The following is a 14,388-nucleotide window of genomic DNA, read 5'->3' on the forward strand; positions in this document are numbered from 1 at the left end:
TATGTTTGTCATATTGTTTCTGAGGTCTCCAGAGACATTACCGCTGTATGTCATTAGACTACTTTATCTGTATTTTACACTTTGATTTGATTGCCCAACAACTGCAAAAGGAAAGGAAATCAATTATGAGGAGAGTGACTGAGAAAACCATCTAGCTGATACCCTCCTCGACCAGTAGGGGGAGGACTGCAGAGTTCTCAATACTAAATTCACGGACTGGTCAAAGTAACATACTGTCACTGCGTAAATCAAGCTTGTTCAGTGGTTTTATTTCACCTTTGTCTGTGCTGCTTTGTTATGATTTCAATAAAGTAAAGTATTTCAGAAGACTGATGTTTACACTTTTTTATACATATGTATATAAAAAAATCCCCTTCTCGGGCAGTATTGTGCCTCCTTCATGCTCGGGTCCTCTACCAGTGGCCTGGGAGCTTGAGGCTTCTGCGCAGGATCTTGGCTGTTCCCAGGAGTGCACTCTTCTTCTTCTATTTATTTACTTTTTAAATTTACTTATTTACTTTTTAAAATATTTTTTCAATCCTGTGCTGAGCTTGTTGCTGTTGCTGTGAGCTACACTTGCTGTCTACTGAATGACAAAGTTTGTTTATGTACTTTCTTGGAACTTTTCCATTAAAACTTATTCATAAAACCAATAATTAACATTTTGAAACATGCAACCAAACAAATGAAAAGACAATCAACTCCTATGAACAGAAGTACGCATTTTAACCTTCAACAGAATAATTTCAAGTTTATTTCATTTTGTTTCACATGGATCCCATATAATAAGAATACAGCAGAATTCTGGAGAGTCTTGGACTTTTTTTTCTCTGACTTATCATTATCATAAATACTAATATGAATACATCATACACAATAAACACAGCACTATCCAAAGGCGTAGAGAGTACCACAAGACATCATTCACCACTAACAACAGAGTATATTTCATTTCAGCATATTTATAAGAGCTACAGTGAAAGAGAGAAAGAAACAGAGGTGTCGGGGGGAGACTAGAGGAAGAGAGAAAGTCAGGTGCTTCTACACCACCTGAATCAAAGAACCCTGATTTAGAAAAAATGAGTGAATCCAACACTGTGCAATGGATCGATATTCTGGAGATGGACATCTACTCATCCTGATGACGACTGTGGAAGCAAAAACTACCAATCAACACACATCTCTTACCATTTGGCAAACACGATCTTCTATATCCAAACAGAGGACTGGCAGTAGGACGGGGGTATTTTGTATGTGGAAAGAAGTACTTATTGCAGCACGTACTTTGTGCTTTGAGTAGAATATAGCAGAGCTGCTGTATGTGCTGTGCAGTAACCACTACAATGGACCAAACATGACGGCATTAGTGTGTAGTCGAACTTTCCTGCAGCCTTGAGCCTCAGCTTCTCTAATATGTTCTGGGATGCTTTAGGATATAAGGATGCATGCAGTAAATTTGCTTGCCTTCAGAGAGAGAAGAGCTAAAGAAGGATTGAGGATGCAGGAGAAGTATATATGGAGACATACTGTTCAGACGGCTTCATAAATATGTGTTCACTATGGCATAACCGAGGTCTTTAAAGTGTAATATTCTTTATTCTCATTTCCTTACAGCTCAGGTTAGTGTGAGTATGTACGTCACTGATTACAGTGTGATAGAAACACCAGTTAAAAAACTATATGACTCTGTCTTACAACTTTCTGGACCACATGAAAGGCGATCAAAACAGGACAAGGTTCATTGACAACATTTGCTTGATGCCGTTACATAAATCCAACAAATAAACAAATACACGCTGCTATAACTGTTGTTCACTGCCCCGATTTCACAATTTTCGCACTGAGAGCACACTACAAGAGTTTCTGAAACAGCACGGCAAGTATGACATGCTACCATGCTCACTAATTTTCTTAACCCTATGCAATTTTTGATTTTATATGTCAGGATTTAAAATATTCTTTGTATCACAAGAGTTCATCCTTGCTCGACAGCAATATTTGATGGAAAAATATATATAAAAACACAAATAAAGTTCAAACAACCTACTTAAACCCAACTACTATCATCTATTTACTGCTATGACTAAACATTACTCTTTCCCTGCTCACTTTTTTCTATATATTGACAATTTTCTTCTTTCAATATTTGCCATGACATTTTCAGCAGCTTTACCCCGTTTCTTAAATCCCGTCTGTAATGCTGATCAAATGAAAAAAACATAATGAGAAAATTTAAAAAAAAACAGATGTTCATAGGTTCTGAGATGAATACATAAAAACATTATTGTGGTGTGAATAATTGAAGGGGATTGGAAGGCAAAGGCTAAACTATGTGAGCTCCTAAACAGAACCAAAGTAAATGCAATTGAATAACTCTGTGCTCAACATTTGTTGTATAACAACTTATATGGAGTGCACAATTATTCAACTGTATACATTTAATCTTATATATCAGCATGTTGATATTTACACAGCACAGACAAATACATTCTCCCAAGTTAAATATAACTACAATTTTTTTTTCATAAATGTCTTTTCCATTACAAGATTTCTCTTAAATATTCGTCAACGAATGTTTTGGTATTTGTATTCAAGTTTTTCTCGTATTACCAAACAGACAATCCTCTGTTGTCTTCTACAGTTAAATACATCACGAGAATAAACATCATGTTACAGCAAAGACCCCATTCCCCCCCCCCTCCCCCATTTTTCTCCCACATCCTGCTCCCCAGTCGCGCTCCCTTCCCAAGGCCCCACCAGTTTCTGCCCTCCATGTCTCCCTCCCTCCGCCTGTCAACGCACAGATACACAAACAGACAAACAGAGGAGTGTGGAAATGCAGGTGGTGGTCGAGAGCCACCCTCCAAAATCACAAGGTCACCCTGAGGAAAAAGGCAGAGAGGCGAGAGACGGGGGGGGGGGGGAATATTAAACCAACAGCAAACATATGATCACATGTTGAACATGTAAAGAAAGCTTTGGCTCCACAAACACGGAAGCTGATGAGGTCAAACATTAAATACATTGTATTTGTGCTGTTTTCAGTTTAATATATGTCAAAAAGGATTAGCCAGTTTCATTTATGTTTTACACAACATCCCAGCTGTTTTGGAATAAGGGTTGTACGTGTTTCTCTACAAGTGCAGACCAGTAAAACACCACAGACTGCTTTGCAACTCAGATGTTTTGTACTCCGTCTGCTTATCCCGACCTCCTTATCACACAACAGAGGCAGGCTCTTTTCAGCTTCACTACTGAACTTAAACATGTTGGTCAATGCACAACCATTGCTTGTCGGGAAAATGTAAATATGAGTTGTTTTTAAAGGATAGGTTCAAATTTTTCAAGTCTACATTGAAACGATACCCACGCATCGGTTTGAAGAGTTACTAGTGGGTGTGATTGTTCATCCGGGCTCCACTTGCCATTGAGAGATCGAAACATGATTCCAGCGTACTGGAGTGGGGCTTAAAATCCACAGGCAGAAAAGTTGTTAACACCTTTTCACGGTGCTTTCACTCCTAACCTGACCACTTTCACACTGTCACACTGTCACATTGTCATTTGATGTGTTGCTATAGAAATATCAATCATGGCCTCTTTAACTTCAGCTGATGCAAATATGAGGCTATGAAAAAAAAGATGCTGAAGTTGGACCACTTAAGATCTCTGGCACTGGAATCATATTAGAAAGTGATCTCAGTATCTCTTTTAACATGCAGACAGGCATGTGAGCAGTGACTTGAAAACCTCTCTTCAAGCAGCCGAGCAAACAGCTAATGCTTCTGGTGCTGAGAGTCTCATTTGTAACGTGCTTTAAATACAACATGAAAATGTGCAGCGGAGATCGGAGCAGCCCATTCATGGTATCAAAGTTCAGGCTGGTTTCTTTGAAATTAATCAGTAGTTAGACTTTGGGAGGTTAGCAGAGTTAATGTAATTCAAGAGAGCAAAGAGAATTAGTGAAAGATATCAGGATTTTGAAAATACACAATTGTGTGTTATCTGCATGGAGGTAGAACCCTGCCCATACTTTCTGATCATATGCATAAGAAATAGCTAGAAAAAGACACCTATTCAGCTAAAATATCGACATTAATGTTAATAAGAAACCGCCATTACACAACTAACACTTCAGGTGCGTTTAAAAATACAGATTAGATTCGATCACTACCTCAAAGGCATACAATAATGTCATCTATTGAAACCCAGTCTATACGTTTACACTCACCATCCTTCGGCTGTGGTTTGGCTGGGCAGGCTCACATTTGATTGGAGTAGGAGGTGGGCTGCTGGTCGTAGCCCTGGCTGTAACCTCCGTCCTCATTGAAGCCTCCCTGCTGGCCGTACTCTGGCTGGTAGCCTCCCTGGGAGCCGGCGTAGGGGTCCTGCTGACCATAGCCTGCCTGGCCAAAGGAATCGGGGGCGGGCTGCTTTTCCTGTGATGGGACATATGTTCCAGAGAAGGCGGCCAACCAGCCAGTCTCCTTGAATACAAACCACAGGTTTCCTATCCACAGAATCAGGTTGATGAAGCCAAAAGCCTGTAGAGCAGAGGGGTGTTAAGAGATGTGTGTGTTCTAGAAATTTACTGTTTCAGGTTTCAGATCGACTCTTTATTGTTCAGTATGAAGAACCTGGGACCAACCACGGAGGTGTTGAGGCCGGAGACCTTAGGGTCATAGACTTCACGGCAGCGATTCTCTTGTTCGTCACAGGCTGAGATGAGAGTGATGACCTTCTCTGGATCAGTGGCTGTTTTCACATCTGACAGGCCTTTAGCCCAAGCGCATGAGGACACGAGCCACATGAAGGCAAACACCGCTGTCACAACAAAGTCCTGGGGATCAACAAGGCAGCGTGATCACTTTTTCTACAAACAGCAGAAACTAGATATTAACTGTAACCAGCTGGAGGACAAACTCACGATCTGGGGCCCCTTGTTGTTTTCACGGTACTTCTCCAGTATGAAGCAGTATACAGAGAGGGCTGCCATCGAGTAGAGGAAGGAGAAGACAGCGATGGTGACAAAGAACTCAGCCGAGGAGGAGTAGTCCCCGACCAGGAATAGACGTTCGGGGTTCCCTCCCTTACAGGTGGGAGCGTCAAAGTAAACCTGATGGAGCCTGAGAACAAGGACACAAAGAGAGAGAGAGAGAGGGATGAGGAACAAAGAGAAACAAAAAGTAAACAGATTTATGTTGGATTTTTACAGTTTTCATTTACTATTCAAAAGGGAAATGTTTGGAAATCTACAGATCGATACCACTCTGATGTCTGTCAGTTAAATATGAAGCTGCTCTTATTCTTTTTTACTCTTTGACAGACTTTCTCTGAAAACCTGTTCAACGGAGCCAGGCTAGCTGTTTCCACCTGTTTCCAGCCTTTATGCTAACCTAAGCTAATCGCCTACCTGCTGTAGCTCCATATTCAGCCTACAGACATCGTCAATCTTCTCATTCAACTCTTGACAAGAAAAACGTTGAACTACTTCTTAAACCAAAGACACTTGATCTGGAAAATGTCCTATTATACTATTCATTCCAATATTGGCTAATGAGCTTTGTAACTAAGCTAATGATTGCAAAAAAAATTGAAAAATTGGCCTATTTTTGCTTACAAAACTAAACTAACTAAAACACAAAACTAACTAAACAAATGTATATATTTTATATATAATTTATGGATTTGTATATTCTATAAATTATAATACACACTTGTGATTATAATTGTGTCAAAGCTCCTTTCAAAATGTGATCTTACGTGTGCTGTCACATACATAACGTGTGCTGAATGTGGTTTCACAGTTTGTAAGTTTGTAAGTCACAGCTGTATTTCTTTTTTAGTTTCTTCTACAGTGGTGACAGTAACTTGTAAATGACAGGATGCGTACCTGAACGGATATTCAAATTCTACTTCTATTCCTAGGTCACTCTCTGACCGGTTTTTACACTCCACGCTCATCTTGAACATGCCGGAGTAACTGCCGCATGTCGAGAAGGCGAAAATTGCAAAGATCTGCGGGAGAAAGAGGAAGGAAAAGATTTAACAACTCATCCTGTGACTTTTGGCATGTCACAGACAAAATACAGAACATACAAATTCTCATTTTAATAAATGTAAAACAGGTGAAAGCTGCAGACTCTCTCCACCTACAACGTCTCGAGCACACTGTTACTGAGAAATGCACACAGAGTGCAAATCAATGCAGCGTTATCGTCAGGATGCACGGCAGGGGCTGCACCTGTTGCGCCTGTAATGCCAGTACATGTTTAAAAAATTTGAAATAAATCAAAATAAATAGCCAAAGATAAACATTCTTGTTATTCTTTTTATCATTTATATTTATATTATATTTTATATGTTACTCTTGTAATTCTAGGGCCATAATAACTGAAGGCATCGTTGTGATTTTTGATTTTATTGTAGGTTTAGTGAGGACACCTTGGTTCATGTGGCTTCTCTGTAGTTGTTTTTATAGTATTTTTATTTATGGTATATATAGTACGACAGTATTTTTGTTACCTCAGGTGCACGCTCAGCCTTGTTGCACAGCTCCAGCTTACAGTCGTGTAAATGGTGCAAACAGACATGCGTGGAGATAATCTCACGCTCTCTCTCACACACACACACAAAAGATTAGACTATTTTTACCACACCCTCCCTACGCTGCGGGCCAGATCCGATTGGATGGCAAATCCAACAATTAATCTGACTGAGGTGCTCTGCCATCTGTCACCAAATACTCAACTACAAGCTACTGCAAAGCCAGTCACAACACACACACACACACACACGAACACACGTGAGCTCGTATGTGCGCACACACACACACACACACACACACACACACAAAGGCACGTCACTTCCTTCTTAACTCTTGTAGTACTGTCTACTCGCTGCAGGCATCAACACACTAAACTATTTACAGTAATCTTTTAGATAATGTGAGTCGGAGGCTCGTTTGTTGGATTTAAACACACCGGCCGCCTGAGGCGAGCCTCATTGTGATCGCTTTACTCATCCCTCTCTGTTCTCTGCAGGCTCTGTTATATTTTCCAGTGTCCCTTCCGAGCATTCAAACACTTTCCCTTCCTGGCGTTGGTAAATTAACAGGTTTTAATAACCATGCAAATGAGTGTAGATGTGATGACAGTGGCAGCGTTAGTGTGTGAGAGAAGGGAGAGGGGACTGCTGATGAACAACAGATTATTACAGATTTCAAGCCAAAAAAAAAAACAGAAAAAACAAAAAAAACAACATTTGTCGTCTGCAGCAGAGCTTTTAGAATTTCTACATTATTATTACAATCTTATTTGGGGCTATGGGCACTGATCTTGTAAATCTTATTATATAATATTTGAGCTTCATTACAATTTTGTGTCTGAACCAGGAAATGCCACTCTAAATGCACCTTGGACGCTGTCCTTTCACGTATAATTCCTGACGCCACATTCAGGACAGTCAGCCTTTGGAGGGATGCAGTTTCAGCAAATACAAAATCTGAGATTTTAAGAAAAGGCCTAAAAATGTGAGTAGAGCAGACCAGAGCAGAGTAATAATTGGATTTAATGCTGCAGCAACTGTGCAATCAATCAATACATGTGTAGCGGATCACTACTGCAGTGTCAGCACAATTGATTGATTGATTTAATTTATGGATTTTTAGACACAGAAAAAACTAAAAATCCAAAGGTGTGTTGTATTTTATCCTAAATGATGTCCTCCATCTCATTCTGTTTAGTATAACTTCCTTATGGCGCAAGTGTTTTTATTTTTAAGACTGCTCAGAGGTTTTGGAGGTCCCAGTGTTCATATCCTTCTTTCATTATCCCTCTGAGACGGTGAGCAGTCCAGATTTCATGACAGAGATCAATAACATGTTGTGCCCCGGCTGTACTTTAGGCCTCGCTTTCTTCCTCTTCTGCACAGACATTTTTGGGAAAATGCAAACAAGCCAACAAGAGCCGACTTCTCCAGTTAATCTCAGCAACAGCCCACACTGCTGCTTCAACTGAGTCATCCTGAAGTGACACAATGCTATGAGTCAAAGGATCTGGATCGCACTGACATGAGAAATCAATTAATGGAGCAGCATGTCTACATGTAGGTTCACGTCAATATATCAATCAATTTATCAATATATCAACTGTGAGTACAGTCTTGAATAGTCTCACTTTCAGATGGAAAAGCATATTATGTGGACATTATTATTTTATCATAACAAAACACAGTGTCTGTTGTCAAACAGCTCTAAAACATAGACGTCATCCTCTGTGCTGTTCGGTCTGTGTATTTAATTGTAATTCAAGTAATAGTAACAAGAAAGAAAAGAGTGCACAGCCACGCACAGTCATGCTAACATGCTGATGTTATGCCGAAAGTAGAATGTCTACAACCATCTTAGCTTAGCATGTTAGCATGCTATTTGCTAACTAGCTAATGGCTGTTTTGTAGTATTGGATAATTTGAAATTTTGACATGGTGTTGCAGCCCAGTCGCACTCCAAACCATGTAACGGACTATGCGATCCATTAGAGGATTGCGCGTCAGTGTCATGTTTGGGCTAGGTGTGAAGTGTGTACGAAGGCTGTTGAAGTTGTACGGCGGCGATAGGTTTAAAGTTAAGGGATCACAAAAGCTATCGCAATCCATCCTGAGGAGGGCATGAACATGGGAGCCTAGTTTCATGACAATCCATCCAATAGTTGTTGATATATTTCACTCAAAACTACAAAGGTCAAGTAGAAGAAAGGTCAGGTGATCATCACAGTCAATGGGACTCAAAAAACAAAGTGCTGTGCCCGTCCATCCTGTAGTTCTTGAGATATTTCACTCTGGACTAGAACAGTAGTCCAAGCAGTAAATTAATCTAAATGGGAGGCGCCATACCACAATTAGAGTTGTACTTTTATGGTGATAGATGAACAGAGGGAGGAGTGATGGAGGAGGACCAGAAATGGTGGCACGCTGGGTGTTAGGTGCCATGGTAACACTGTTGGCAGCATCTCACAGTGAGGAGGCAGAGGCTGGTTTCTGCCCCTCCTGGTATGCTGGATGGCTGTCAGCTCTTCTGTGCTGAGAAGATCCACAATCACACACACTGAGACACAAATGATTTGTCTGCCACGGCTTTTCTCACACTCACACACACAAATACTGATCCACACGGCAATAAAACCACCGACCGCAGAGCCTGAGCGTTTCTGGATATTTGAAGCAGATACTGATACAACACTGTTATATCTGAAATAAGCTTCGGTCAGCTGATATACACAGTAGGCCTGGCCAATCTTGCTCCAGTCAATATTCTATGATGATATTCAATACTCTCAAATTTGACTTTTTCATATCAGAATTATTGAATGATTCTCTGGCTCGCATGCGACTAGAGGGAGGGTTAGCAGCTCCTTACATGCCGACACATAGCCGAGAGCACAGGAGTGCAGAAATAAACACTAGCTGTGAAAGCTGCCACAAGAGGCCCTGGAGTAATGACCACAGAGAGTCACCAGTGTCTGAACAGCAAAAGCCTCTGAGCTACGGCAAAATCAACAGCTTTTATTGCGAATTAGGGACTACACCAAAGCGAATAAGGCTCTCGCTTCATGTTCTCACAAACAGCCTTTTTATACTTGCTGGGAATGAGTCAGAAAGCGAAATCTGAATGCAAATGAAATTCCACATAGCCGTGCCGTTTCTGTGGCGGGAGATGCAGGAGGCTGTTTGCGTTCTCTGCGGCTGGGCTCCACATCAGCTTTATTTGGGAACTCAATGTCTTACAACATCCATCAAATCTAGGCTTTGTCAGCACTATTCCCCAGAGACAGGGAGAGAGAGCGAGGGTGGGGTGGGGTGGGGTGGGGAGGTGGGCTAAAGCTACATGAGTCACACATGCAGAGGGCTGTTTAAATCTCGCTCACGTAGCAGAAACGCTGCTCACAAGCTTTCGCTAATTATTTTCATCATCAAATGTGGGCAAGATTTTTAAATATTAAACACCCTCAGCCCACATATTCTGCTCATCCACTCCAATTTACTTGCATCTAATTCAAATTCAGTACATGAATATGACAAATGCTGCTTTGTGCAAGTACTTTCTGCGAAAGCACACTGGCCACATTAACAAGAAGCCAAAAAAGGTTTGATTCTACGAAACAGAGGCATCTTTTTCATCGCTGCCTGTCTCCACCCTCCTAAAAACACTGTGTTGCTGCTTGTGCATGCCCATATTAATCCAGAAAAAGCAGAAGCTCCAGCAGCCCCTCCTCTAGTCTAACGCTGAGGCACGCAGGCCCTCTGACAGATGATTCATGGGCCCTGGCCTCCTCGGCAGCGCTCCTGATTGGTGGTTGTGCTTGCTGTGACCCAGGGAGGCAGTGATGAGGTGCTGGCACACTCACACAGCTCCAGGGAAGGACTACAGAGTCATGCAGCACACTCACTCCTCTGGCTGTTCTCTAGCATATCTGCAGAGCCCATTACAGCGTGGGACTCTGTCAGAGATGCTTTGGCACGCACGTTTTCATCTGGCTTGTGTTAAAGTGTGTTCTCATACAGAGCATCAGGGGTGGAGCTAAGAATGATGGGACCCGTGTGCCGGAGGGGCACCCCCTCCTCCATTTACTTCTCATCTGGCCTGTCAAAATGTATATATAATTAGATTGCATGTATATGTTTAATGATGGATTACCAGGAAGACGGCTAAAATGATCTGGGCTGCAACTAAGGTTTATGTAATATGCCAGTTACCGATGATGAAGTATTGATTAACTGATTTGTCTAATAAAATAAGACAAAAAAAATATCATAAAATAGTGGAAAAAGGCCTTTATGAGTCCAAGGTGACCTCCTCAGATAGCTTGGTTAGTTGGAGCATTATTCAAAAACCCAAAGATATTGAGTTTACGAGAAAAAAAGCTTCACATCCTCACATTTAAGAAGCTAGACCAAGAAAGATTTTGACCATTTTTGCCTGAAATTAAATCACTAAAAGATGAATCAATCATCAGAATAGTTGCCAACCGTATTTCTGTCAATCAATTAATCCTTGCATTTCTAGAAATGCTTTTGGTAACTATACTGATGATGCTAACTGGCTGCTGTAAACAGAACCACAGACCCGAACCAGCCAGAACCAGTTCATAGCATCACATCAGGGTTTAACATAAGGCACATTCTAGAGGGCCTCACTGAGCTGCAGGGTGTGCATGGGTAATTAGTAGCACTATTCCCACCACTGTGGTGCTGTAGAGAGGCACCACTGCTTAACCCTGCAGCCTTGTCAGCGTGAGCACAATGCTGCTGCTGATAGAGGAAGTTATGCAATGATATCTGAGACTGGAAGACAATATCCTCAATGTCTGATCTTCCAAAAACTTCTCCAATCACTCCTGGAGAGATCAACATGAATGCTACTGCCTGCAAATAACACTTCATTTTCATGATCCATTAATCTGCCCATTGTTTTTCTTGTTTGATCAATGAGCACTTCAGGGTACAAAATGTCAGATAATAGTGAAAAATGGCTGTCACGCTGTATTAAAGTTGATGTCATCACATTGTTTTCTGCAATAAAACCCCCAAAATAATCAGTGTATGATCAAATCAGACAAAGATAAGCAGTAAGTCCTCGCAATGGAGAAGGGGAATCCAATGGCTAATCTAATTAGTGAAATATTAGCTGTAGTTGCTAAATGATTAACCACATAATTGTTTCAACTCTAACTGGATGAATCTATTAGTGAAAATCTAAAATTTCACATTTTTGGCAGGGTACAATATCTTGAGTGGACCCTCTTCAATAATATTCCCCCCAAAAAATAAACAAAAAAGGCAGATAAAGTGAAGTCTATTTATGCTGCTCTCTTCATATATAAACTAATGCGAGTAGTTTTCTGGCTCCATCATCTGGCGGAGGAGGCCGAGCACATGAGACAGAGATAATAAACTGCACAAATATATGCAGAGGTCATGTCCTCTGAGAGGGATTTGACAAATTGTCATGATATTCCTCTGTGGACTGACATAGTGCTACTACAGTGATGACGTAACACATCCTGCCGGTGTTTCCTGCTCAGGCCTGCTGGGGCAGCGTCAGCATCAGGATACGAGAGACTCCTCAGTATCAACCTCAGCCCTTAGTTTGAGCACATATAAGAGAGCAGACCTGAGGTGGAGCTACTGTAATGTTTCTGCAGCCAAGAAAAAAAGGCATCTCGTGAGAGAGGGCCCGACTGTGGACGGTGTTTCTGACAGTGTAGAGTCACATCCATTATTAAGCCCCATGCAGCTTTATGACCTCTGTGTGACAGAAGGTCACAAATCTGTCAGTAAGAGACATGGTCACATGATTTATTGCAAACGATGCAAGTTCCAAAGTGTTTTATCCATAATTATATTTTATTCTGTCATTCGTTTTATTGAAATGGAGAATATTCATACACCAGACAACAGTATATACATAAAGTAGAGCACTCACCCACTGTAGAATTTTTATAAATCCCAGAGGTTGTTTGATTACCGTGAACTGCCCTTGGGCCACCAACTGTCAAAAGGAAAAAAATCAGAAATTAGAGGGTTTTTTTTTTTTTTTTTTGGATATTTTCACACTGACTCCTGATCTGTGTGAATCCAGCCTCTCTCAGCAGAGCAGGGACCATGATGATGTGATGATGCTGCTTAAAAACATAAACCTAATTACCTCAGCCTCATAGCCCACAGGCCGGGTCTGCTGCTGGCACCTGCAGGTGTTTGTGATACGGCAAATATCTGCCCGGGAGGACAGTGACTCACCTGTCACAGATGCTGAGATGCTATACAACTATAGACCAGGCATTTTGATATTGTGCGTGTGCGTGTGCGTGTGAGGGAGAGAGAGAAGGAGGGAGGGAAGCTCCTGCCAGCATTACAATTAGACAAAGCTGATTAACTGGTGTTTTCTCTGCTGCACATTTCACAGCAGTCTTTATTCATCTGCGAGGAAAATCTCGCGCAATCTCTTTCTAATTGACCAGATTTGGCAGGCGGAGGAAGCGTTTGTGCGCAGGTGAATGCGACACCGCAAAGAAGGCGGTGTGTCCCTGTGTGCATCAATAAATGGCCGCGCTGGAATAAGCAGCAGTGATGGGTTTTGTCTCGGGCTGTGAGGCTCGTTGTTTCTCCACACTGCCGGCGCTACGGATGCCCAACATCCATGATAGACAGATGACGCATGAACCGACACAGTTGCATGTTTGAGAGCGTCTGACAGCCCAATGTCGGCTCATTTGTCGGGAAAATGTTGTTGGCTTTGTCACAAACCAGCTATGTGAGAGCTGTGGCCACAGGGATGCAGGAGCCCGTCCTCCTCTGTGTCGGGCCTACTGCGGCTATCGGAAAACACGGAGGGCCTCGGAAATTAATCACATTCCTCTTTGTTATCTTAGCAATAGCGGGCCAATTGAGACGTGAGCGTGTCTTAATCAATTAGCCGAATCCCTGGAGATAACAGGCTACATCCTCTCCTTCCTTTGCTAAATGTCATTGCTGCAGCAATCTCTGGACATCCTACACATTTTTCGGACTGTCAGCGGGCCGCTCCATCACATCGACTGCAGCATCAGTGGAGGAAAGATTGTCCAATTAACATCGCGCTCTGTCGCGTCTTTACACCGCCGCGATTTTTTTTTTTTTTTTTTTAGATAAATGCATGATTTACAATTTCGACTCCAGTGCATCGAAAGCGATGCGTTAAAACCTAAAGGCCGGCGGATCTATGAGAAAAAACAGCATCTTCATTTGAGCGCACAGTGAAAGAAAACGAGCTAAAATAAATGAACCTCAGCGACCGAGCAAAACATTAATGAAAAAGATGATTTTCCCCCAAAAGCCTTACCTGGTTTACAACATCCATCTTGGCCGCTTACTCGCTGATAAGAGGATCAGAGGGGCGGAGGGAGGGAGGCGTCTCATCCGGAACAGCCCAGGGGAGGAAGGCGCCCAGGAGGAAGAGCGGGGCTGCGTCACGGACAAGGCGCGGACGTGTGAAGCGTCGTGACGTCAGACAAACCATTGGACGTGGAGTAAAGGCGAGCCGAGCCGTCTGTCCAATCACAGCGCCGCTTTATTCTAACGGGGGCTGCAGGCTGCCCGGGGGCGTCTAACGCGGAGAGGAGCGCATGGAGACTGTTCACGCTTTAGTAGGCACAAGGACTGATGTGGAGGGGAGGTAAAAAGGTCGGTGATGCTTCGTGAACTGCTGCTGGTCATTAACACGCAGCACGGTTGTATTTTTAGATGAATATATTTCCCCTGTTTGCAGATTATTATTGGCAAACCTTAATGTGCGCGCTGGGGGAAGTTCAGGGAGAGTTCAGGTTTTCCTAGTACATCCATGCGAATACAATA

At 42.2% G+C, this 14,388-nt stretch overlaps 1 protein-coding gene across 1 annotated transcript; it reads right to left on the reverse strand.

Moving 5' to 3' along the window:
• Window positions 1–723: 723 nt before the first annotated feature.
• Window positions 724–13,978, reverse strand: sypb (synaptophysin b). The gene is made up of 7 exons (XM_076741121.1): window positions 13,877–13,978; window positions 12,482–12,547; window positions 5,894–6,018; window positions 4,928–5,126; window positions 4,649–4,840; window positions 4,232–4,544; window positions 724–2,882 (listed from the first exon to the last, which is right to left on the reverse strand). Exons 1-6 carry the CDS (start codon window positions 13,892–13,894, stop codon window positions 4,263–4,265), a joined length of 882 nt encoding a protein of 293 aa, XP_076597236.1. The 5' UTR covers window positions 13,895–13,978; the 3' UTR covers window positions 724–2,882; window positions 4,232–4,262.
• Between the last annotated feature and the right edge of the window lie 410 nt (window positions 13,979–14,388).

The sequence above is a fragment of the Chaetodon auriga genome, chromosome 10 (assembly GCF_051107435.1).
Source record: "Chaetodon auriga isolate fChaAug3 chromosome 10, fChaAug3.hap1, whole genome shotgun sequence".
Taxonomy (NCBI): domain Eukaryota; kingdom Metazoa; phylum Chordata; class Actinopteri; order Chaetodontiformes; family Chaetodontidae; genus Chaetodon; species Chaetodon auriga.

Excerpts from the sequence above, each read along its gene's own strand:
- sypb (XM_076741121.1), bottom strand. Across the intron at positions 5,127-5,893 it reads GAATTTGAATATCCGTTCAG|GCTCCATCAGGTTTACTTTG; the intron begins GTACGCATCCTG and ends CCTTGTTCTCAG. Across the intron at positions 4,545-4,648 it reads CCGGCCTCAACACCTCCGTG|GCTTTTGGCTTCATCAACCT; the intron begins GTTGGTCCCAGG and ends TCTGCTCTACAG.